Below are 25,765 nucleotides of genomic sequence, written 5' to 3' on the forward strand. Positions count from 1 at the left end.
ACCCCCCCCCCCCCCCCCAACGAACCGACATGCACGCGGCCCGCGTAGAGATGGCAGAATCGCAGCCGATGCTCACCGCATTCCTTATCGTTATCTGGCCACGGTGAACGGCGACGGACCCACCAAAAATTTTCGGCAGCGGACAGTGGAAGCGGCCTGGGTCAGTTTTTGTCAGTGCTTGTCGATTCATTCTGAAGTGTTGAAGGCGGGCAAAGGGACGAGGGATCCAGTGCGGGTATCTCTCCAATTGCAACTCTTAACACATCCGTCCATCCTCAGGTCCTTTCTTTATACCCATCATTCTACAATGGGTGCGCAAAAGCGCAAGGAAGGCCCGGGCGGCGCCCCAGTCAACAAATCAACACAATCAGCCTCCGAATCGCGACCGTCAAAGAGACCAAAGTCCAACGATGCCGGCAGCAAGGCGGGCGCAAAGACGGGCAAGCAGGGCAACAAGCCGGCTCCCAAGTCCGACAAGCCCGCTCCTCCTGCTCCTACCGCCCCGGCTAAATCTACGCTGCTCAAGGAAGAGGAGCCAATGTTCCCCAGAGGCGGCGCCAGCGTCCTGACGCCTCTCGAATACAAGCAAATCCAAGTCCAGGCCAAGAACGACGCCCTGTTCGAGGAGCAATCCAGCAAGGCCACCGCCAAGAAGGCTGGTGAGAAGGAGGGCAAGCAGAAGAAGTCCAAGAAGAGGTCAAAGTCCGACGACACACCCGCGAAGCCCGATGCGGACGCCGTCAAGGTTGAAAGTCTCAACTTCAAGGTATGCGCCGGAACACTCATGGGTTCAATCCCATCATCCAAGTACTAACTGTCCGCAGCGTCTGGTAAAGGGCTCCTTGGTCCTTGGTTCCGTCTGCGCCATCAACTCTCTCGACATCGCCGTTGCTCTACCCAACAATATTATCGGCCATGTCCCCATCACTGCGATTTCCGCCCCCCTAACAAAACGCTTGGAGGCCAGCGCCGGTAACGACGATGCCGAAGAGTCAGAAGACGAGAACGACAACGACGTTGACCTCGAATCCCTCTTCCAGATCGGCCAGTATGTCCGCGCCTACGTTGTATCCACGGTCGACGAGGCTTCTACACACACCCCTGGAAAGGCCAAGCGCCACATCGAACTCTCCCTTCAACCTTCTCTCGCCAACACCGGTATGGCGGAGCAAGACGTTGTTGTGAACAGCACAGTCATGGCCGCCATTGCCAGTGTGGAGGACCACGGTTATGTCATGGACATCGAGATCGCCGATTCGAAGTTGCAAGGTTTCCTTGCTCGCAAGCAGGTCGACAAGAGCATCCCCCAGGAGGCTCTGCAGCCAGGTGCCGTCCTCCTCTGTATCGTCACCAAGAACGCCAAGGGCAAGGTCGTTCAGTTGTCCACATTGGGTGAAACCATGGGCAATGTTGAGAACGTCCCTTCGACTGCTACCACCATCGACACATTCCTCCCCGGTACTGCCGCCGACGTGCTCGTGTCCGAGGTTTCCAGCCACGGCATTGTTGGCAAGATTATGGGATCGCTGGATGTCACCGCTGATCTGGTTCACTCTGGCGCTGGTCCGGATGGCATCGATCTTGAAGACACATACAAGGTCGGCTCTCGTCTGAAGGCCAGAGTCATCTGCAACTTCCCTACTGCAAAGCACCCCAAGCTGGGTATCTCTGTACTAAAACACGTTACCTCGTTGAAGCCAAAGACTGCTTCCAAGGACGACCAACCAGTTGTGCCATTACAGGCTCTCCCTCACTCGACGATCGTGGAGAAGTGCACCGTTAAGCAGGTCGAGCCTGAGATCGGTCTTTACGTCGATGTCGGTGTCGAGGGCGTGTCTGGGTTTGTGCACATCTCCCGCGTCAAGGATGGCAAGGTTGATGCCCTCTTCGAGAACAGCGGACCCTATAAGGTGGGATCTGTTCACGCTGGTAGGGTTGTCGGCTACAACGCCTTTGATGGCATGTATCTCATTTCCTTGGAGAAGAGTGTTCTCGAGCAGCCATTCCTTCGCATCGAGGACATTCCTGTCGGTGCTGTTGTCTCTGGTGTGGTTGAAAAGATGGTGGTCAACGCCGCCGGTGTTGGTGGCCTTATTGTCAAGATTGCTGACGGTATCTCTGGCTTGGTCCCCGAGATGCACTTCGCTGACGTTCACCTTCAAAACCCCGAGAAGAAGTTCAGGGAAGGCCTGAAGGTGAAGGCGCGTGTGCTCTCGACTGATGCTGCCTCTCGCCAGATCCGCCTTACTCTCAAGAAGACGCTCGTCAATTCCGATCTTCCTGCCATCCAATCGTATGAGCAAATTGCTGTTGGCCAACAGGCGCTCGGTACCATCATCAACGTCTTGCAGCACGGTGCGATTGTGCAGTTCTATGGCAGGCTCCGTGGTTTCTTGCCAGTCTCTGAGATGAGCGAGGCCTACATTCAGGACCCCAAGGAGCACTTCCGCGTTGGCCAGACTGTCAGCATCTACGTCATCAGCTTCGACCCCGATGCCGCCAAGCTTATTGTTTCTTGCAAGGACCCATCTGCCTTTGGTCTTGAGAAGCAGTTGGCCCTCAAGAAGCTTCAGATCGGTGATGTGGTGTCGGCTAAGGTCACGCAGAAAACTGACGACGATGTTTTTGTTGAGCTTGCCGATAGCTCTCTCAAGGCCATCCTCCCCGTCGCTCACTTGACGGACAAGTCGGTCAGCAAGACTCAGTCTGCCCTCAAGAAAATTCACGTCAACCAGACTCTTGCCGAGTTGGTGATCTTGGAAAAGAACGAGGCTCGCCGTTCCATCATTCTCTCCCAGAAGCCCAGCCTTGTCAAGGCTAGCAAGGAAGGCAAGTTCCTTACTACCCTTGATGGTGCTCGCGTCGGAGATGAGGTTTCTGGTTATGTTCGCAACATCACTGCTACGGCTGTCTTTGTCCAGTTCGGTGGCAAGTTGACCGCCTTGCTTCCCAAGTCTATGATTCCCCGCGAGGAGCAGGACAAACCCGACTTTGGCATGTTCAAGTCTCAGTCTGTTACTGTCAAGATCACTTCGGTTAACACCGAGCTTAATCGCCTGGTTGTTGCTATCCCCGGTGCTGCGGAGCAGGTTAAGAAGGTCGAGACCAAGGGCGAGAAGGTCGCTAACCCCGTGGATGAATCCATCACCACTTTGGATGATATTTCCATTGGCAAGCTGACCAAGGCTCGCATTGTGTCCGTTAAGGACACCCAGCTCAACGTTCAGCTCGCTGATAACATTCAGGGTCGTATTGATGTTTCTCAGGTGTACGACAGCTGGGAGCAGATCAAGGATACCAAGAAGCCGTTGAAGAAATTCCAGCCCAATCAGGTCGTCCCTGTCCGCGTGTTGGGCGTCCATGACGCTCGCAACCACCGCTTCCTGCCCATTTCCCACCGATCCAGCCACTCCGTCCTCGAACTGTCCGCGAAGCCCAGCGATGTCAAGGAGGGCGCCTCTTCCGAGCCGCTGTCTTTCGACAACCTCAAGGTTGGTTCTAGCTACGTGGGCTTCGTCAACAATGTTGGCCAAGGCCACCTTTGGGTCAACCTTTCCCCCACTGTTCGCGGCAGAGTTAATGCCATGGAGGCCTCTGACGATGTCTCTTTATTGACCAACCTTGCAAAGAACTTCCCTATTGGCTCGGCCCTCCGTGTCCGCGTCGTCTCTGTGGATGCCGAATCCAAGCGCCTCGATCTCTCTGCCAGATCTCCTGGTTCCGAGGACGAGTTGACTTGGGACAAGATCGCGCAGGATGTCATCCTTGTCGGCAAGGTTACCAAGGTGGACGAACGTCAGGTCATTGTCAAGCTTAGCGAGAGCCTGGCTGGTCCCGTTCATAAGATTGACCTTGTCGATGACTACGAAGAGGCCAACCCTGCCAAGTTTGCCAAGAACGAGATCGTCCGTGTTGCTGTCGTCGAAGTTGACAAGAGCAACAAGAGGATACGTCTGTCTACTAGACCTTCTCGCATCCTCAACTCTTCGCTTCCGGTCAAGGATAAGGAGATCACTCAGAACACCAAGCTCGAAGTTGGCGACATTATCCGTGGTTTCGTCAAGAACGTCTCTGACAAGGGTCTCTTCGTCACTCTCGGTGGCAATGTCACCGCCTTCGTCCAGATCAAGAATCTTTCCGATGCTTACCTCAAGTACTGGAAGGAGCAGTTTCAGGTTGATCAGCTCGTCAAGGGGCGCATCATCTCTGTTGCCAACGGCCGTATCGAGATGAGCTTGAAGCCCTCTGTTGTCGACAAGGACTACGTTCCTCTCACCACCATCTCCGACCTAAAGGAAGGCCAGACCATTACTGGTCGCGTCCGCAAGGTCGAGGAGTTTGGTGCCTTCATCGACATCGATGGCTCCGCCAACCTCTCTGGCCTGTGCCATCGCAGCGAGATGTCTGACAAGACCGTCAAGGATGCTCGTAAGCTGTATGAGGAAGGTGACAAGGTCAAGGCCAAGGTCCTGAAGGTGGACGTAACTGCCAAGAGAATCAACCTTAGCTTGAAGCCATCCTACTTCGGCGAGCAGGATGATGAGGATGAGATGGACGTTGATGAGGAGGATGCCGAGGACAGTGAGGGCGATGACTCTGATGAGGATATGAGCGACGCCGACGACGCCGTCCAGATTACTGGTACCGACAACGTCGAGGACGAGTCCGAAGATGAGGACGAGGCCAGCGATGTCGAGATGGTTGACGCTGATGTCAAGGGTCTTGAGGCCGGTGGCTTCGACTGGTCTGCTTCTCTGGAGGATGGCGAAAAGGCCGATGCCTCTGCGGCGGATCTTGAGGCCTTGGCCAAGAAGAAGAAGGCTCGCCGCGAGCCTCAGGTAACGGTCGATAAGACTGCCTCGCTCGATGTCGATGGACCTCAAACCGCCAGCGACTACGAGCGTCTACTTCTTGGTCAGCCTAACTCCTCCCAGCTCTGGATCGCCTACATGGCCTTCCAAATGCAGGTGAGCGATCTGGCCGCTGCCAGACAAGTGGCTGAGCGTGCCATCAAAACGATCAACATCAAGGAGGAGATCGAGAAGCTGAACGTCTGGATTGCCTATCTCAACTTGGAGGTTGCTTATGGCAATGAGGAGACAGTCGACGAGGTGTTCAAGCGGGCTTGCACATACAACGACAAGCAGGAGGTCCATGAGCGTCTGGCCAGTATCTACATCCAATCTGGCAAGCGCAAAGTAAGTACACACCCTCTAAAATAAAATAAAATCCTTATGGTTACAGAATCACTAACATAATTCCCCTACAACAGCAAGCCGATGACCTCTTCGAGAAGATCGTCAAGGAGTTCGGCTACAAGTCCCCCGAAGTCTGGGTCAACTACGCTCACTTCCTGCACACCACCGCGCACTCGCCCGACCGCGCCCGCGCCCTCCTCAAGCGCGCCACCCAGGTGCTCGGCAAGGAGACGCACATGTACCTCGCCCTTCTGCCCAAGTTCGCCGCGCTTGAGTTCCGCTCGCCCAACGGCGACAAGGAGCAGGGCCGCACCCTCTTCGAGAACCTGCTGGCCACCTACCCCAAGAAGTTCGACCTGTGGAACCAGCTCATCGACCTCGAGACCTCGGCGGCCGACGCCGACAAGGGCGTTATCCGCGACCTGTTTGATCGCGGTAGCAAGGTCAAGGGCCTCAAGCCCCGCCAGGCCAAGGCTTGGTTCAGGAGGTGGGCCCAGTGGGAGGAGAAGAACGGTGATAAGAAGAGCAGGGAGAGAGTCAGCGCCAAGGCACAGGAGTGGGCGAGGACGGCGGCTGAGAAGAAGAAGACTGCTGCTGCTTCTGCGGCCCAGGAGGAGGAGAGTGGAGATGAGGAGTAGATGTGATGAGATGATATCCCTCTTAGGGTTGGTTGTTTGGTTCGAAATAAGCTGTTATACCTACCGGGAAGCAGAAGAAGACGGGTTGGGATTCTGCCGCCACCCCAGCCGCCCGTCCACGTTTTATAGAGAGGCAAGAAAAAAGGAGAGCATGCCCAGGCGCCTTTGTAGTAACTTTTGTATATAGGGTTCGGTTTCCTGTTGTTATCAAAAAGCCTGATGTTTGAATATTTCATATATTTTTGGTCTTCACTGCCTTTTTACACCGGGGTTGAATGTGCACGGCTGTGTAATTGGATTCAAAACGGTCTAGGTAATAGAACTCGATATGCCATTCATCCCCCATCGACGTGTCGGATGGTGATGACTTGTGTAAGAAGTAGATATTGCACTCCCTCTCTTTCTCTCCGCGCTGCCCTTTTTTTTTTTTTTTTTTTTTTTCGTCAACCACAACATTTCAAGGCGCGAGATACCTATCAATCAGTTCACCCTGCCGCATGTTCCAATCGGGCAGAGAATCCAAGGTAACCTATATACTGCTTGTTTCGTGCGAGCGAGGTATATACCTGGTACATTGCTTCCACTGTTGTAGTGACCTCTCAGAAACGAAACCTTTTTCGATGACTGTCCTCTATTCTACCTAGATAGTGCCTACAGTATTATCTTTTCTCTTCCTGCTTCCACGTCGTTGGGTTGCGAGCACAAAGTACCTACCTACCAATCAATGTCATTTATTCCCGTAGCGGTACAGCGCAGCCTCTATTCGTAATCCTTTTCCTTCTCGCCGTTCGTTGTACAAAACGGTAACCGTAGCAGTAGCACCATTCAGTGTCCCCCGCCCAGAAACCAGACCATCGGAATAATGGGCTTTCAGGTACATCATATTTGTGCCACTGGTGATAGTAGGTAAAGCAGGTGGTACATACACTACATGGATCATTTCTTTGAATCCGTTCGTTCCATTCATTCCACTTCACCCTGATTCATTCGATAACGGCATGTGATAAACAACCAATGCAGAGTACAATCCAATTTCATGTACTTTTTTTCTGACTAACTGAATGACTGAATGACTCCTTTGGCTGGAGAGAGACAGAGCAGCTAGATGGATGTATCGTAAGCATAGGAGAGGTGAGGTGTGCGACTGAAGTGCTTTTTTTTTTTTGTAACTGATGGCCGAAGATCGTAACCTAATCTGGCAGTTGGCACATCCAATCCTCCCGCTGTCGTGCAAGTGTGCGCAAGAATATTTCCAACCAAGCAATTCATTCCATAATATCAAAAGCAATAATGAATCAGAAGGCAGCCGGAATGACACCAGAGGCAAATGTACCCCGACCGATAAAGGAACAAATGCCGATACGGATCGTCGGGAGGGAGGAAGGGATTGTTGCACGGGTCGTCCCACGAAGGACGCAGATTGGGGAATAACATCATTTTTTGCCACCGTACATCGCAAGGAACGGGAGCTTGTTAATGTACCTGACAAAATGGGGTAGGTTGGACAGCTACCCTGAACTGAGGACAAATGATGATCTCAGTTGCTACGGAAGAAAACAAAAAGTAGTCGATACGATATCGCGACAATTCGATAACAAAGAAACATTGAATGGTTGGATATATATGGTAATATAGATATATATCTACTTGTGTGCTCTCTTCACGACCCTCTCAAAGGTAAAATACCCACATGTATGCGAAGATGGTATTTCATTTCTCGACGTGTCCAAGACAATTGGAACCAACCACCAACCAAAATCCAATAACCAAATTCCGAAACGCCTCTCCACATGCCATGCCAGGTAATAACAATATGCTAGAATAACGCTGATGATAATGATGATGATGTGCTGTCCCCTTTCGCCATATCCAAAAAGGCGGGAGGGGCATTGTGTAACAATGGAAAGGAGATGGGTATGTAACGATGCAATGCTGAAGAACACAAGATGAGAAGAAAAAAAATAAAGAGATGTACACGGTGGGTTTTCCGGCAAAAGTATGACCGACACCTGAAGGGGTAATAATGCCGAAGGCCACATTGTGTTCCAGGTTGCCGCACCAATGTTCTCGACCAACGAACAAACCCCTAAAGCCGAAAATCCCGAAGGCTCGAGAAGACTTTGATCAGGCTGCTGTCGCGTGGTGGCTCATCGGAGGACATTGGGCTGAATTTCCGCGGGCGATGAGCAACAAACAATCGATCTGTTCGCATGCAGTTTTTAATTCCTCCGGCAGTTCAATCGAGTGCATCTCGAAGAGCATCGAACCATCTTGGTAACAGCAAAAAAGCGGGAGTTGACGGACCCACTCCCACGCATAGTGAACGGGGGGCTTGTCTGCCATCCCAGAGCGGCGGCGGCCGATCGAATTCTTGACACCGAAAAGAAAAACTCGAGCAACCAGTGGGGAGAATTTCTATCCAACTTCACTTGCGGTAAATAGTGCCCGCCAATTTCGCTGTGAGCTGGTGGATATCGAGCAATGACCATACCCCTACTAGGTGCCGGACATAAATGGCCGACACGCTGCAAAAACGCGCATGGCAGTAAGACTTTGTCAGTCGGGACGAAGGGGTTCGGCGAAATGTGACGTAAAAAGTTGCTCTTAGCTCCTTAGGACCAAATGCGGAGAGTATTGGTTCCCGTTCGAGCCAGACATGTTTTATGCGTCGGGGTCTGGTGCTGGTGGATCTTCAAGATGCGCCAGCTATGTCGCTAGCACGTGTAAGTGACGGCGACCCATCGAGCAGGCACCCCGTCAGCTCCAACCACATACGGCTTCGTGCTCGTCTTACGGGGAGGAAGCGCCCACCGAGCTCGGCCTGGCTTCTGATCATCAAGTTTGCCACATTTCCGCATAGCCATCTCCATAACCGCAATGCGGATGAAATCAGAGTTCTCGCGCATCTCGCGCTGTCTTGGCCCAGGCATAGGATACTCTGATTTGGCGCTGGAAGGTTGCTGCGCTTGCGGCGTGGATGAGAGACCGACAGATGGGCAAGGGACCCGGCCGGAGGAAGCAGGGGAGCCCCGGGCTCGCTGGACCCTATACGTTTGCATCTGAATAGACGCCGTGAACACTTTGGTAGTCGGCGCTTGGGTGGCAGAGTGAGGCTGCTCCAGCCGGACCGTCGTAGTCGGGTTAAGGTAGCGACGCAGAGCGGCCGTCGGCTCCTCTTCGAGCAGCGGAGGCCTGCGTTCATCGGTAAAGGGGACTTGTGGGTCGAGTGTCAAGATCGATCGGGTAAGGAAGTCCTCTGGGGGAATGGACGGGAAGTTGAGCGTCGAAAAGGACTTGGCAGCTTGACGAAGCGCACGCAATGACGCAGTAAGGTTCGACTTGAATACCGACTTGAAGGGTCTGAAACCGAGCCTGGAGTGCTTCTTTTCCTCCACCTCTTCGCGCTTGTCCTCAAAAACGCGGAAATCCAGCTCGTCATCCACAATTTCGGGAGATGATAATGGGTGGCCCTCCAGCTCTCCCGTGGGGGATAATACGGGCTTCAAAGACCGTCTGGTTGGGTGGATCTTGCGTCTCCTGTGCGGTGCAGGGGATGTTTCCATTGACGAAAGCGTATCGGTGTCGAAAGAATCGCTGAGCGATGGCGTCGAGTCTGAAGAGAGAGTCCTGGACGAGAGTAAAGACCCAATGTTGCTATCGCTGATAGAGGAAGAATCATCGTCCTCCAAGAGCTCAGGTGGTGTCAAAAGCAGGTCCAAAGGGCCTTTGTTACCCAATGAAAGACTGAATTCCTTCTCAGACTCGTGTGACTGGGCAATGATGGCATCAACTGTCATCCTCCTCTCCCGAAGAGTCTTGGCCTGACGAGCGCTTCGGGCAGCCCTTGGTTTTGGGATGCTCGTCATGGCAAGTAGGGCGGCCACCGAGGGTGGAATAGCATCGGGGGAGTGCACATCCCTAGGACGGGGCGACGAGTGATGTTTCCGGTCAACATGGTGGCGACGCTGCTTCTGCTGGTGGGCAGCGTCGCGCGACCTCGGCCTCACGGGAATCTGAACAGGGCTTGAGGGCATTGCCTGGACGTAGGAAGCGGTAGAAGGCATTTCAATAACAGGTTTCGTAGTGTTGTTGTCGGTGTTAACGTATCTGCGTGATGTTTCCTGGGCATCCTTAACACGAAGAGATCCTGCTTCTGGGTGCCAAGAAGGAGATGGTGCCGATGTCTTGATAGGAGTTGTCACAATTGGATCAATTGTGAAGTGGTCGAGTTTCGAGAGTGGTGGGCGAAGATGCATATGTGGAGGTTTTGTTGTTTGTTTGTCGAGTTCCTGCTTGGGTTGGGAGGAATGACGTTGAGGTTGCCGCTGGCGCGAGATAAGAAACGAAGAGGCAGTGATCATGATGAAGAACTGAGGTATCGGCGCAGGCGCGCTTCATTAATACCTGTAAGGACGGGAAGGTGGGCGTCAGACGCAAGCTTTGCCTTAACATGGAGTGGCAGCCAATGGCGGGTGTGTGTGTGTCACTGCCCGGTGGGAACAGGAACCTGACAGAAGTACCACAGAAGGCGGGCGGGAAGCTCTCGGGCCACACGCCCGTATACTCTCAGCCAACCCGAGGCGCTGGGATTTGAGGCGATTTGGAGCGCTGGAGCCCTGGCGAGGCTTCTCTCAGTGGGAAACTCAACAGATTGAACACCAGATTGGATGGAAATTAGGTGCGTGCCGGGCTCGCGTGTTTGTCGGTGCTGTTGCTGCCGTTGCAGGGGGGCCAGACGACGCCGGAGGGTTCAATCGAGTACGTAAAAGTGCGTCCGGATTGGAAGGTTCCACGACGGGGTGGCTTCTAACGGGATCCACCGATTCGGGACCCTTTTTTTTTCTCGAGATCGATTGGGTTCGGAAATTACCCCCAGTTTCAGGAATTGCAAACGGTTCGTAGGAAATAAGGATGAGTCGAAAAGATGGTGTTGTTGACAGGTAAGAGTTGCAGACGGGAGGTGAGATCGGTGCAAGAGGCCGAAGGTCGAGTGAGCGTGACGTGCCAGTCCGTGGGATCTCTTATCAATCCCAAGTTGGATGGGAGTGCTCGCCTCTTACACTTATCTCGGTTCTGCCTGCCTGGCGCAGCTCGTTGGCGTCACCTGGAAGACCACACCGGGTGCTGGGTATCAAGGTCTCACGAGAAGTACTCAGATAGTCTTGCTGCAGCGTGATCTCGTTTCCAGTTATCCAAGCGAATGCCCAACCAGTCCCTGGCTTGGCTGAGGTGTGGCTTGTCGCTACCCTATCGTGCTCTGTGAACCTGTACTGCTTTGGCAGGGGGTAGTAATTGGGTCGGGTGCAGTGTCGGTCTTGGTGATCAGTCAGCGTGTCGTATTGAATATCTGCCTGCAACCTATGTCGAGAACAAATAAAGGCCGGCCAAGTTTCGAAAGTTGCATCCACACAGACACGGACGAAAATCCAGATCGACTTTCATATGTACAAGGACGCCGTGACCTTGATACATAAACTTTGTCGGCGATTCATGATGGTGGACACCAGCTGATAAGACACATCGGGGGGAGGACATGGCTGGCCTGTCATGGTGTCGGACAACTATCTTGCTCCCTTCCACATGAGCTAGAGAGGTGTAACACGTCCAGTCGCCGCCCAGCTTTGTGACTTCCCAGCTCCCGCTTCGTGGTCTCGTGGTACAGACCCCCAAGGCCCAAAAATGGCAAAAAGAAGACATGATAAGCCTGGAAGACATCAGCCAAGCATCTTAGCATGTACTACATGGGTATCTACCGATCGCACTGCGACAGATCATTGCCAATTGATAAGGGAGTAAATGTATGTCTTATAACCTCCAGAGTGCCATCATGAAGTTATTACTTTGGGCCAGTCTTTCGTCAGTCTCTCCAAGCAAAGGCCATTGAGGTAGGTCGTCTTCCAGGAAGCCATCGATATCTTTCTTCATCGACTATAAATTCCTCGGAGGGCTCCGGCCTGCCTAATACGACTTGAAGCTCTATCAAAGGGTACTTGGCGGCGGGCGGGCTTGTGCGAGAATACCTCTACAAGCCTGTCTTGGCCCGTCCAGCAGGTATCGCTCGTTGTGGGGGTTCCGCCTCTTGTCGTTCTTGTCATTCGGGCGAACACACCTTGTCGTGTGTCCTGCATCGGTATGACAATGCGCAGCAGGTGAGACAGACTCTTTACTTTGATATCGCGCTTCATCGAAATCTGTCTTAGCTCAGCTTCATCGATGCCTGGTACCTACAAACACCTTTGACTTTACAGCAAAATGAAGAGTCGTCGTTGAACCGCGGCAAGTGGGCGCACATTCCCCTTTTCGCAACGAATCGAATTTGTGCCGCTTCCAAACTCGGGGTTCGAACATTGTGGAGGACCGAGACAAGAGCGGATCACTGCAAAAAGCGGAGCGACTGACCAAGTGGGTTCGTCCGGCAGCTCAGCCGACGAATTGGCGGATTGAGAATTCCGACCACCGTCGAGCGCGCAAGTTTGGAGAAGCTCGCTGCCCCCAGCCCAGCCTTCGGATCCGGCGGCTGCGCAAACTGTTGGGGTTGCGCACCACGGGTCTGGGAATCGACACATCGCAGAAAGGCCCAGCTGAGCCTTGGGAGTTTTGCAGACAGTCAGACACCAGCCTCGTGGATGGCTGTTTGTCTAGCAGCCCAATTACACATGAATCTGATATCAGCCGTTTTCGGGAAGTATACACGTACTTTCTCGATGGTCTAGCCCTTCCGGGACTAACCCGTAGCCTTCATCTGTCGCTGCCGTGAAACAAAATGCACGTCAAAATTTGCGCTGTTCTCCATGACACAAGTTGGGTGGACCTCGTATGGCTTCTTTCTATCTTTTTTTTTTTTTCCCTCGCCCAGAGCGCCAAATTGGCCGCCGAGGCTCGAAAATCTCTCAAACTTGCCCCGAGATTCGGGGACCCTGGATGTTCTCGAAGATTTCCCCAATCATGCATCACTACCGAATCCCGACACCATTCTCGGGGTCCATAACATGCGGACATGCGGCCATCCGGACAACACGGCATCGGTCGAGTCTCCTCCGTCCCCAGCCGCCAACTTCTCAAAAGAATTCCCCGAAATGATGGGTCCGTAGATGCGGTGAGGTTTCTCGGCGCTGCGCAGTCCTGGACTCCGGGATATTACCGTCAACGAACGACACAACAAAGGCGATAACACTGGCAATCCTGCACCCCACACGCCGCCATGAATGCCGGTTCTTTGATGCCCCACCCCCAATAACACATACACTACATACCAAGGGTGAATAATACACCTCTGCAAGCATTCTGTTCGTTAGCGCGGTGAAATCGCAAATGGCGAAAACTTTATTTTCCTTCACAAGATGCTGGGTATGTCTGCTGCCAACAAGTTATATTCTGTAAATCGGCGGTACTGCGATAACGTAGTAAGTGCCAGCAGTAGAGTACAATCCAGTATTGATGTGTTTGTTGTTTGTTGTTTGTTAATTTGGTACCTTGATCAGGTTGCATAGGGAAGTTTTGGAGCTCTTGTTGGCCTTTTAAGAGAGAAACCGCGACTGTCCTCTGTTGCTTCATTCTATCTCCTCCAATGCCTTCAAGACTGGAAGATTAACCTTCAACAGTACAATACCCAATAGAAAGCTGAAATCCCCCAAAATAGTAAAGCTTTGGGAAGTCTGTACCAGACTAACCAATAAGCTAGGACTGGATTGCATGTAGTGTAGAAGACGGCGCGGACACTTCAACACTGACAGGCGCCGGGATACATGCCTTCTACTCCGGAGATAATTCCCATTTACAACTATGCATATCATCCAACCACTCTCCTCGCCCACGCCTACACCACGCTAACACAAGTGATCGGCATCAACCAAGATAACTTAAAAAAAAACCTTCGTCGTTATCTAGCAAAGCCAAGTGGAAGGCATGTCAATTGTCTCGTCAATCTTATCAACAGGGTCGAACACAAAGAGAAACCTGAGCCTACTGGCCTACCACTGGATGGGTTGCACCCCCAACAAGAGAAGATCGATCCACGTGGGAGATGAAGCCTCACACCACCCACCCATCCCTTTGACTCCCCCGTCCACTCAAAAGACATCAAACATGAAGGGCTCCACCATCCTCTTGCTGAAGTGGTGGGCATGAATGCGGGGTGCATTAGGCCTGGGCAGACCTGTAGCCCAAAGCGCTCTGAAAAGTGAGATTGATGATGAGGCCGGCTAATGCGTTCACTAGTTATTCTACATTGACCAGACGTGCCACACTACAGGCAGCCCAAAGAAGACACACCTGTGTGATTGTAGAGGCACATGTTCTGAGATGTGAGTGTTTATATCAAGCGACGCTCGGCTCTCCTGCCCATTGATTGACCCGGCCACAGAGAACCAAGCGAGTAGGATAGGGCGTTCGATGAAAAAGGACTCAAAAAGAATACTCCTGTTGGACAAGCACGAGATGGCTCCAGATCCCTAGTAAATGACACTGAAAGACTTTCGCTCGGTAAATTACAGATTCTCCGAGCCAAGTCAAAACGGACAAACGACCTTCTGGAATTGTTCTTTGCGCCGAAAGTGGGCTTAGGTAGTAGCGTGGCAGGCCTCGGCTCTTCTCATGATGCTGTGGCGCTCCTGGCGCTTCCACAAAAAGTCAGGTCACAGATATGTAACGCAGCCATGGTAAACGTACTGTAACATTGACAGACCATGTCTCCACCAACCCCATCTGTCGGAAAGTTTATCGAAAGCTGTTGTTGTATCCAGCATCCGAATTGAGAAGGCAGTTTGTCTGGAGAAGAAGACTAGACCAGGGTAGTAGTAGAAGGGATTACATGTGCGGTGTGTTGAGGAACTATTTAACAGTAGCGATCCATACCGTTGGTAGCCGTATTACGCGCAGCTTATATTCCTTATCAGTCGACTGAACGGATCAAAGGGTAAAAGAAGTCGTGTCATTATTTCTTTTCAGGCACTGACCGAATGGCAGGTACGCATGGTGGTGTAGCATCGAGAAGAATTTCCGTGGGGAGAAAAGCTTATCTTTGGCGCAACGTCATAATCCATAGAGGTTCCGGACTTTACACTACAATTGCTAATTGTTCTCAGCCCTCAGCAACAAATTGCTTCGAGAAGCTCGCGTGGTAGCAGCTACAGGAAGCACACAGTGCTACTTGTGGCGAAAGGTAATTTTGACTTCTCGTCCATAAGCCTCAAACCGTGGCCACAACAAGTAGGTGATCACGCTCCAGTAAACTTGCACAATTGTTTACATTCATGAAAACGGTGGGAACATCTCCACGACACTCAAGACGTCCTCAACCCCAACGAAGCACGTGGGTATAACACAGGACAAAAAAGTCCGGGGTCACATACTACTCTCAGTAGGTATCCACCTACACACACACCTTCCTTCCAAGAGCCGAGAAGAGTCCCTCCATTGTTCAATGCTGTGCTTACCAACACCCAAATAGGAAAGACAGAACTAAAGAGACCGCTCGAGGAAAATTTTCACAACACAAACATGAAGTAGCGGGAGCTCAAAGAGCTGCCCTGCCTGCCCTTGCTGACAAGGGAACCGGCCAACAGCGGCTTGGGGAACAACTTGCTTCCTGGTACTAAACATAAGACTTCATAAGGTTATGGCACGATGTTGAGTAGCATGGCATCATGCGCCCCCATCGTGTGTTGCTGACTGACAAAAGTCTCATACTCTTGCGGTAAGAGTTTGGCAAGGATAATATGTGCACCACAAGATGCTTCTCGAGTTTGTATAAATCTCGATCCCAAGATCATGATATCTTTGAGGCAAGCGAGTGTATCATATGCACGCAACGCATTTTGGCTGAGAGAACGTGGGGGGAGAATAGGCGGCCACACATAATCCGGGGAATAATGTCCGGTAAGGCCGATCGATAATGTCCAGAAAATCAAATGAAACAGTCATGGTCCGTGGGCTTATCGTGGAGGGAGATTGACAGGAGTAATACTTCGTACCCTCGAAGAGGAAGGTGAAAGGAGGGATACATGAGACACAGACAAGGACAAGGTTCGTTGTTGTTGTTTTGGTAAGGACTTCGCAGTCCAATACTCCGCCTTTTTTGTCTCTTGCCGTCATCAGATGCCTTCACACTTTCTTCCCATTATACCCTACGCTGGCTTATCCCGAACGGACGTCAAGCCGCAAGGAGTTCCACTTGGAGTTATTCCGTAGGATGAACATTCAAACATGAAAGATTCACTTGACATTAAGGATGCTCCTTCCCGTTTGCGGCAGCCAGAAGCATAGCACGAAAGAATACATCCGTACCTTCCAAATTATTGAAACATGGGTTGCAGGTAGCTGAGTCGTACCTTCCTTCGACTTCCCACCGTAGTCGCGAAAAGAAGAACCAAGAAGAGAAAGAGAAAGAAACGTGCAGTACTAGCAGGCTGAGTCACCGGCCTGGCAGTCAGTCATTGGCTCACCTAACGCAGGACCCCGAGAATTACAAAGTGGCCATGGTCGTATGTTGCTTAGGTAGATCAGTTGCGCCTGACACTGCCTCGTATCTTCCCTTTTTGTTGCCTGGCTACTGGAGTGCGGTATTCGATGACTTATCTTTTGTCAAGTCGCTTGAAGATGCTACTTACGGATGCTAGAAATATCATTGTGAGGTATCTTGTTAGTCGTCCCAGTTACAAAGGTAGGGTGACTTGGACACTACGTGAACACTCACTCCTTAAAAAAAAAGATGAAACAAAAAAAAAAAGAAGAAGAAGAAAGCTTGAGTTTAGTAGACACTTGAGACCAGGAGTTCCTCGAGATGTACTGATGAGCCAAGTAGTACGCAACAGCCATCCTGAGAAAGTGAACCCAGGGACGACAGGCAGATCGCTATATGATATGAAGCCAATCATATGGGGAGAAGGGACCTTAGTCAGTTTGTCAGTCACTGCCTTGTGTTGGCTTCTTTCCTCACAGATATCTTGTACTGGTGTCATTGGGACAAGTGTCCAAGCGGGAGCAATGATCAGGATGACTTACCCAGACAATCATAAGAGACTAAGCGTAGTACAAGATTGTTTTTTTCTTATGTCATAGCAGTTTCATGGGGAAAGAAGATCGTTTTTGTCCAGTCACTTGTCTGTCTTGAGGTCCTCTCACTCGTTCAACATAGTTTATCTATCGAATGTCACAATTTTCGGTCTTCTCAGTGTTGGCATGTTGCTTCCGGGGTTTAGACAGCTCTCTCTTGTCAGTCAAGGTTCATTTGACCCATTGAAATGTCAAGTTTCATCAATCTCACCGGTTTTCATGTCCCCATCCTTTCTATGATGATCTATGTTGGGATGGGAAATAAGGAAAGTCTTGGCAGAAAATCCAAAGAGTCAGCAAAAGCACAATATAATACATTTAACTCCAAAAAACCTTTACTCCATAGTCTTTCAAAGAGCTCTTGTAATCTTAGGGCGTGTTTGTTTCCCCTAAAATCGGCTCTGAAGTGGATTTTCTAAAGTATTCTTCAGAGGAACAGCACAGACCCTCCTAAACCGGATTTTGACGGTAAATACCGAGATTTTGAGGTCTACCCTGTTCCTGTTCAAAACCGCATTTCAGACCCCCGTTTGGCGCACAAGAATCCCACATTTCTAAAATTTTGTATTTATAAGTCTATAGATCGATATAATAGTAGATTGTACACTTTTACACCTATCTCCATACCCTTATTATTATACTAAAGATAGTGAATAATACCGGCTAGCTCCTTCCTTTTATGTAGTTTAATTAAATTATTAGTTAGATTGCTAGTTAGTATATTAATTAGAATACTAATTAAACGGCTAGTTAGATAGTTAGTTAGATTATTAATTAAGTGACTATAGTTATTAAGAAAAAGAGGAAGTCGTAGTAGTAGACCGATGCCTAGGAAGTAATATTATTTATAGTATTAAATAATATAGTCGATAATGGTTTAATTAGTTAAGGCGGTTATAAGGAGGTAGTATATAATTCGATTCTTAAAGTTCTTTATAATAAGTATAGTATTGAGTTCGATTTTATATAAGTATATAATAAAGTAAATTATTTTAAGTATAAGTAACTGTCAGGATGCCAAGGGACCACCGCTTCGGGCACCGGGAACCGGCCGGTATAGGTACAAAAGGAGACTCGGGACCGCCGGGGATGGAACACCACAACGCTACAATACCAACGCTCTCTATCGTTTTACTAAACTCTTACCCAAAAGCATTAGGACGACCGATACCTCCTCTCGCCTTATTAACTTCGAACTCGGGAATATTAAAATATTTAACAAGATAAAGTTACGAAAGGGACACTCCAACGCCGCATTGTAGCGGCACGCTAGTCGGGAACTCTATAATAATTAGCTATATCGGAATAGAATTTATATAAGTATAAAAATAGTCCGAACGGGCGTCTTTTATTATAGTCGGTAACTATTAATATATTTTTAAATTAACCTTTAATTTAACATCCTCTACATATAACTACAATTATAATTACCTTAACCTACCTTTCTCTTACGTTTTAATAAATTAATAATTCTTCCTCCGGGAGTTAAACCAATATTATTAAAATATATATATATAATAGTTAGTCTATTTCCCAAACCGCTAAAGCAATCCCTCGCCTCTCTCGTACTATTATTCCTTTAGTTACTATTACTAAAATCGCGTAACCCCCTCCGCCTTTATTATAATAGTACTAACCTACTATAAAATTTATTAAAAAAATAATAATAAAGACTACCCTCCTATACTATTCTAGACTCCCTACTAATACCCCTAACCTACTAAAACCGATAAATTTATATATAAATAATAATTATTCGAATTTCGGTTCGCTATTATTAAACTCCTTTTAAATTACTTTCTATTATAAATATCTTAATAGAATTAACTCGCTTTTGTAGGCCTCTCCGAATAAAACACTATTAATAATTACCCCCCTATCCCTACTAATTTCTATTACTAAGACTACTTCTTTTATAATTAAGCTTATATTTCAATTATACCTTCCCCTATCGCCCCTTCTCCTATAATTATTACTACAACTATTCTCTTATTATTTATAGCTTTACCCGCCCGTACCGAATATCGTCCTAACTATAATATTACTAAATTTACGGACGAGAATTTCTCTCAATTCTAAAATTATTTTTATAATATTAATATATACTTTTACAAATATTCCTATACTTTACTTTTATTTACTATTAATTATATTGAAGGTAACCTTAAGAACGCTTAAATTAAATATATATTAGCCCTTCGGAGGAAATCTAATTATAATATTATTCGTAATATACTAACTTAGAATAACCTTCGTACCTTCTTAGAAATAGAATATAATAGTAATACTTAAACTATTAAATAGTTTATTTTTAATAAATTCGAACGTATATAATAAGGTACTTCCGAAATAGTCTATAATTTCTATAACCGCTACTATACCGAAGAATTTAACCTCTTCTACAATTAGCTAGAATATATTTGAATTATTACGTAGGTTAATCGGCTATATCCCCTATTCAAATAAAATATCTTCTCAACGGCTAGTATTAATATAATAAATAAAATAATAGTGTATATAGAATAGTTAGAGGGCCTAGAAAGTATCGAACTATTTATATTATATTATTAGAATTAAATATTTTTAAAATATATTTAACTATCTTTTTTATTTTAATTTACCCTTATTTCCTCGTCGAATATATTCCCTCCTTCGTCCCGTAATACTAATCCCCCCGATTTATCCTATTGTCCCCTCTTAACTTTTTCAATAAACTTTAATTTTATTTACCCCTTCTATAATTAAAACAATTATATATATAATTATTATACTTAACCGAAGCCGCCAAATACCTACTACAAATATAGTATAACCAATTATTTCGTATCGACGTACTAAAACCGAATTTACTTTAATTATAACGAAGCTAACTACCAGTAATAAAACTATCCTATTCCTACGGGCGCTCCGTTATATAGTATAAATACTATACTAATTACAATTAGAATAGCGGCCGTACTTACTTAAAATAATATAAGTAGATTGTAATTATACTTAGAAATAATATTATTAATAAAGATTTATAGAAATTAATAGAATATTTAAAGATTAATAAATTTAAATGTAAAACTAAATTTAATTAATAAATATTTATACCTATTAAACGTAAAAATTAATCCTATACCCTATCGTTTTATTAATTTCTCCCTTTAATCTATTTTTATATATAGTATAATTATTTATTTTATTAAAATATATAATTCTTATAATATTAAATGGATAAAATAAATTATATTTACTATTATTAAATTTCTAATTATAGAAATCATCCTTAGCTACCCCTAACTTTATAAATAAAATTTGAATATTAATTAGTAGTAATAAACATTCTAATTCCGTATTAAGGTTAGCGACCTAAAATTAAATATAGCGTTGGTAAAAGAAGTATATAATGCTATAATTATTTTAACAAAACCAAAGTAGGACTTAATTCCTATATTAGACTTTAAAGAAATAATAAGGTTAAAAGAGGGTTTTTACCCTCCAATATATACAAATATCCTATTCGAAATCCCCCCTTTCTTAGTAATAGAATTTATAACCCTACTTATTATTCCGGAATTATCTAATACTTTATAAACCCCTACCCCCTTATCGAAAATCTTCCGGATTATATTTAACGGTATTTATCCCCTACTAGTACCCCTACTAGAATTAGTACTACTAAAATCCCTGGAATTACTAGAAGAATTAGGGGGTGAATCCGTTATTTTTAAACTAATTATTCCGTTAGAATATAACGAATTCCAATCGGTTTTTAAAACTTCAGTAATACCCCTACTTTAATATAATCGTTTAGAATATTATATTAATTTAATCAATAGAGAATCCGTACCTTAGGGACTAATCTATATACTTAATATTAAAGAATTAAAAGTATTATAAAAATAATTATCCGAAATATTCTAAGAAAGGTAGATTCGACCCTCTATTAACCTAGTAAATACTCTTATTATTTTTATCCCGAAGAAAAGCGGAAAGCTAAGGCTCTATATTAATTCAAAACGCTCAATAAAATAATAAGAAAAAATCGGATGGCGCTACCCCTTATTTAGGAAATTTTAGACCGGTTATTATTAGTAAAGGTCTTTACGAAGTTGGATTTAAAGAATATATATTATAAAATTTAAATTTAGGAAGGAAACGAAGAGAAAATAGTATTCTGTACAAAGTACAAGTACTATAAGTTCTTAATTATATTAATAGGATTAATAAATATACTAATAACATTTTAAATATATATTAATAATATATTAATAAGGTTAATAAATACTATATATATCGCTTACCTTAATAATATTCTAATTTATAATAAGAATAAAGAAGATTATAATAATTATATTAAGGAAATCCTTTAACGATTGTAAAATCAGAACCTCTACATAAATTTGAATAAGTACGAATTTTATACGAAGAGGGTATTATTCTTAAGCTATATCTTTTCGCCGGAGGGTATTTTAATAGACCTAAAAAGAATTATAGTAATTACAAATTAAGAAGCCCCTAACGAACGTTTATAATATTTAAATATTCTTAGGGTTTATAGGGTTTTATAAATACTTTATAATATTATATTTAAAAGTAACCGTACTTTTAATAAAATTATTAAAGGGGAATAAATAGAGGGTATTCGGATTAATAAAGGAAGCGGAGAGGGTATTTATAGAATTAAAATAGTTATTTTAAAAAGTACTAATACTATATTACTTTAATCCAATATTAAGGATTTAAATAGAGATAAACGTATTGGACTTTATAATTAGGGTAGTTCTTATATAACTATATAGCGATAAATAGTATTTGGTTATATTCTTTTTAAAGAAGAAATTACTAAAGGAAACGAAGTACAAAATTAGAGACGGAGAATTATTAGCAATTATAAAGGCATTAAAAGTATAGAAATAGTGTTTATTATATATAGATAAACTATTTTTAATAATTATAAATTATTTTAATTTATAGTACTTTTAGGAAAAGGAATAGGCGAATACGAAATAGAATTAGTAAGTATTAGAACTAGTAATATATAATTTTAGGATAGAATATTAGTTAGGATAATTAAATTTAATAAACGGACTATTAAAGAAGTTATAATTATAGGGGGTAGAACCGGAAGGAGGAAGTAAATACTTATTAATTAGAATTATTAAAGGGGGTAAAGCGAAAGGACGGGTAATAAAGGACGGCCGAGTAGCGAAGGTATTAATAAGAAGGGTAGTCTTAATTAGAAAGGAGAGTTGAAGGGTAATAGCGGAAGAATAGGAGTAATAGTAGGACAATATTAAAGGGGAAATAAATTAGGAATCGGAAGGGGAGAGGAATAAATTATATAAAGGGTAGAAGAAATAATTAAAAGCGGAGGAAAAGGACGGGAAGGAAGGGGTATTAATAAAGAGAATAAAATTTATAGATAAAACCGCTACTAATATAAAAAGGGAAACGAAGGGGGTAATTATAAGAAAAATAAGTATATATATAATAGTAATAAAAGTATAGAAAAATAATAAGCACTTACTACTAATAGGGCAATAATTATTAGAAGCGTAGAAAGAAGATTTATTCATTATTAGAAAATTATAAAAGGATAGAGAAGGATAGAAGCGAATAAAGAATCAAAAGATAGAGGAAAATAGAATTCTACAATACTACTACTAAATTTACATTCTAAAATATATAAGAGCCAAACTATTCTATACTTATTATAATAATATAATAATTAAATACTTAAATTAGAGAAAAATATTAAAGCAAATTAATTAATTCTATTATTAACCTACTATCGCAATTAATATTAAAGCTTACGTTCGCAAATACTTAGTATATTAGAAAACTAAACTGTATAATTACCGACCCTATAACCTTTTAAGATTACTACCTATTCTTATAATCCTTTAATAAAATATTTTATACAATTTTATTATTAGCCTATTAGAAATATTCGACCCTATATTTAACCGGACCTACAATACAATTTTAATTATTCTTAATTATTTTATTAAATATACTTTATATATTCCTACGCAAAAGACGATCGACGCTCAATAATTTACCTTCCTCTTCTAATAAAATATTTTCTAATAATTCAGCCTCCTAAATTCTATTGTTTTAAATAGAGGTAATCTTTTTATTAATTAATTTTGGAGAATATATTATAAAATTTTAAATATCCGTAAGCGTCTTAGTACGGCCTAGTACCCTTAAATAGATAAGTAAATAAAAAGGCAAAACTAAAATTTAAAATTATATTTTCGAATCTTTTATAAAATAGAATAGACTAATTAGGCCGAAAAGTTTATACTAACCTAATAAACGTATAATAACTATTTCTATACTACTATTAGAAAATCCCTATTGGAATTACTCTTCGGATATTATCCGCAGGGGCCTATAGACCCGGATCGGAGGCGAAAGACAATACTCCCTATAATAATTACCAACCGAATTGCAAAATTACTTTAAAGTCGAATAGAAATCATCGAAACTTTAAAGATTATTAATTAAAAATATATAAAGTAATATAATAAAGCCTAAAAACCGAAGGAGTTCGATATAAAGAATTAAACCTTATTTAATACGAAGTATATTAAATAATAAAGCCCGAATATTAAATTAACTAATAAACTTTTAGGATTATTCTAAATTACTAAAATTATTAAGGATAAAAAGATAGTATACCATTTTATACTCCTAGTACAATACCGAATTTACTTAATATTCTTAATTACTTTACTAGAATTATATTATAATAATTTAACTACAATTATACTATAAAAAAAAATTATAAATATTAAGGAAAATAATATTTAGTACAAAATTAAATCGATTATAAAGTATCGAGGGTCCGGCTATTAATATTCATTCTAAATTAAATAGAAGGGGTATTCGGACAATAAGAATTCGTAGGTTCTACGAAAGGATATAAACTACCTAGGTTTTTTTAAGAATTATAAAGTAAGAGAAGTATAATAATAGAAAGACTAAAATAGGCTAAATACTAAATTAATAAAAATTAATTAAATAAAGGTAGGAGAATAATAAATATTCGGCGCTTAAAAATATAAAATAAAAATATAAAACGAAGACATATAACGCAAATGTAAAATGTAAAACGAAGATATAAAACGTAAAACGTAGATATAAAATATAAAATGAAAATATAAAATATAAATATAAAATATAAAGCAAAAATATAAAACGTAATTATAAATTAAAAATTTAAAGGGAAGGGATGTAGGAGAGTATAAGAGGGATAGTAGAGAGGAGGGCAATATACTAAAATAGTAATAAGAGAAAGTTAATTAGAATTATTATAGAAAATTAATAAAGTATTAAGAAAAATATAATTTATATTCTCTATTATTACCTCTAAACGAAAAATTCCTCAGCGGTACTAATTATAATCGATATAGAATTAAAACCTATAACCTTAGGAAGAATACTCCTACGTACTACCGCGCCTATCGATATTATTAACCGGTACTACTATATACTATCTACTCTTTATAATCCTCTTAAACGAATATTAATAATTTATTTAATTTTATATCTATAACGTTTAACTTTCCATTAATAATATAGTACTACGGGCCCCAATTGTAATTAGTAGGGAGGGTAATATAAATAAGGGGATTTTATACTAAAATACTTATTAGAAAGCTACTATTACTATTAAAAGGATTACTACTAACGGCTACTAGACCGCTGTTATCCTCGGTATTACTAATAATATAATAACCGAAACTTTAATACCGTTTAATATTAAAATAATTAGCGTAGAATATATTAGGCAAAATTGTAGGAAGGTTATTAGTAATTAAGCGCGCTTATATTATATCTTAGAAAAAGGATATATATTAGTATAGATACTATAAAAGAATAGTAAATAAAAGGGTAATAATATTAAATAAAAGCTATAACTTTAACCGCTATAGCCTATAAAATATTCTAAAAATTATATATATTATAAGGGACTTCCAATATATATTTACCTTATACTAAAGTATATTACAATTTCTTAATAAATTCTAAAGGATATTAATGAGGAAGGAAATAAAAAATAGCGAAGAAGAAAGACTAACCCTTAATCTAATAAATATATAAAGTAATTAACTAGATAGCTTTATTTAAATTAAGGGGGCCGATATCTACGAACGCCTAAACTAAAATAATACTATATCCTATATTAATTAAAAGGTAGACTTTACTATAAAAGATTAATAAAAAACGTAGGAAGATAGAATAATATAATAAATAAAAAATTGAAGAGAAGGAAAAGCGTATTAGTTAAGCTCGAAGGCGAAGTAGCGATTCGTATATAAAACAACGGTAGAAATATATATATCGGTAGTAGGGGCCGGCTCTAATAAAAAGGAGGGGATAATCGAAATAGCTTTAAAACTAAGTAGAAGGGAAAAGTTAACGAATTCGTCGGGGGAGAAATTAATAAATATAATTATAGAAGTAAAATTATAAGGAAGAAGAAAGAAGAGTAAAGAAGGGAGGGGGAAGGGGATATTATATAAATAATAGAGGAGGTCCTTATATAAATATAAATTGGAATAGGTAAATATAAAGTAAAATAAGGTAAAAGAAGCCGTAGGTAATAAAATAATAAAATAAAAAGGAATAAATAGAAGGAGGAGAAGCGAATACAAATAGCGGAGAAAGGAGAATAAAACAAATAAACAATAACTATAAACGTTAAAAAACGGAAAGGAAGGAGGTAGAACGAAAGTACGTAACTAGGAATAAACATTATATATTATAAGGGTAAAGTTCGGATAGAAAATACAATAATAAAATTAAGCCTAGAGAAAAAAAAGAGGCAGGATAATCAAGAGGGGAAACTTAATAATCCAGAAATACTAACGAACAATT

General features: G+C 43.2%; 3 protein-coding genes across 3 annotated transcripts; 1 reads left to right on the forward strand and 2 right to left on the reverse strand.

The window, feature by feature from the left end:
- Nucleotides 1–307: 307 nt before the first annotated feature.
- Nucleotides 308–6,070, forward strand: NEUTE1DRAFT_122065 (uncharacterized protein; the record flags this gene model as incomplete). Its single annotated transcript, XM_009852480.1, has 4 exons — nucleotides 308–766; nucleotides 825–1,670; nucleotides 1,743–5,198; nucleotides 5,273–6,070. 4 exons carry the CDS (start codon nucleotides 308–310, stop codon nucleotides 5,834–5,836), a joined length of 5,325 nt encoding a protein of 1,774 aa, XP_009850782.1.
- A 2,480-nt stretch (nucleotides 6,071–8,550) lies between these two features.
- Nucleotides 8,551–10,197, reverse strand: NEUTE1DRAFT_81474 (uncharacterized protein; the record flags this gene model as incomplete). The annotated part of the gene is made up of 1 exon (XM_009852481.1): nucleotides 8,551–10,197. The coding sequence occupies one exon, from the start codon at nucleotides 10,195–10,197 to the stop codon at nucleotides 8,551–8,553; it is 1,647 nt and encodes a 548-aa protein (XP_009850783.1).
- A 2,582-nt stretch (nucleotides 10,198–12,779) lies between these two features.
- On the reverse strand, nucleotides 12,780–13,530 carry NEUTE1DRAFT_100587 (uncharacterized protein; the record flags this gene model as incomplete). The annotated part of the gene is made up of 2 exons (XM_009852482.1): nucleotides 12,780–13,081; nucleotides 13,503–13,530. The coding sequence occupies 2 exons, from the start codon at nucleotides 13,528–13,530 to the stop codon at nucleotides 12,780–12,782; spliced, it is 330 nt and encodes a 109-aa protein (XP_009850784.1).
- Nucleotides 13,531–25,765: the final 12,235 nt, after the last annotated feature.

This window comes from Neurospora tetrasperma (genome assembly GCF_000213175.1).
Source record: "Neurospora tetrasperma FGSC 2508 unplaced genomic scaffold NEUTE1scaffold_3, whole genome shotgun sequence".
Classification (NCBI taxonomy): Eukaryota; Fungi; Ascomycota; class Sordariomycetes; order Sordariales; family Sordariaceae; genus Neurospora; species Neurospora tetrasperma.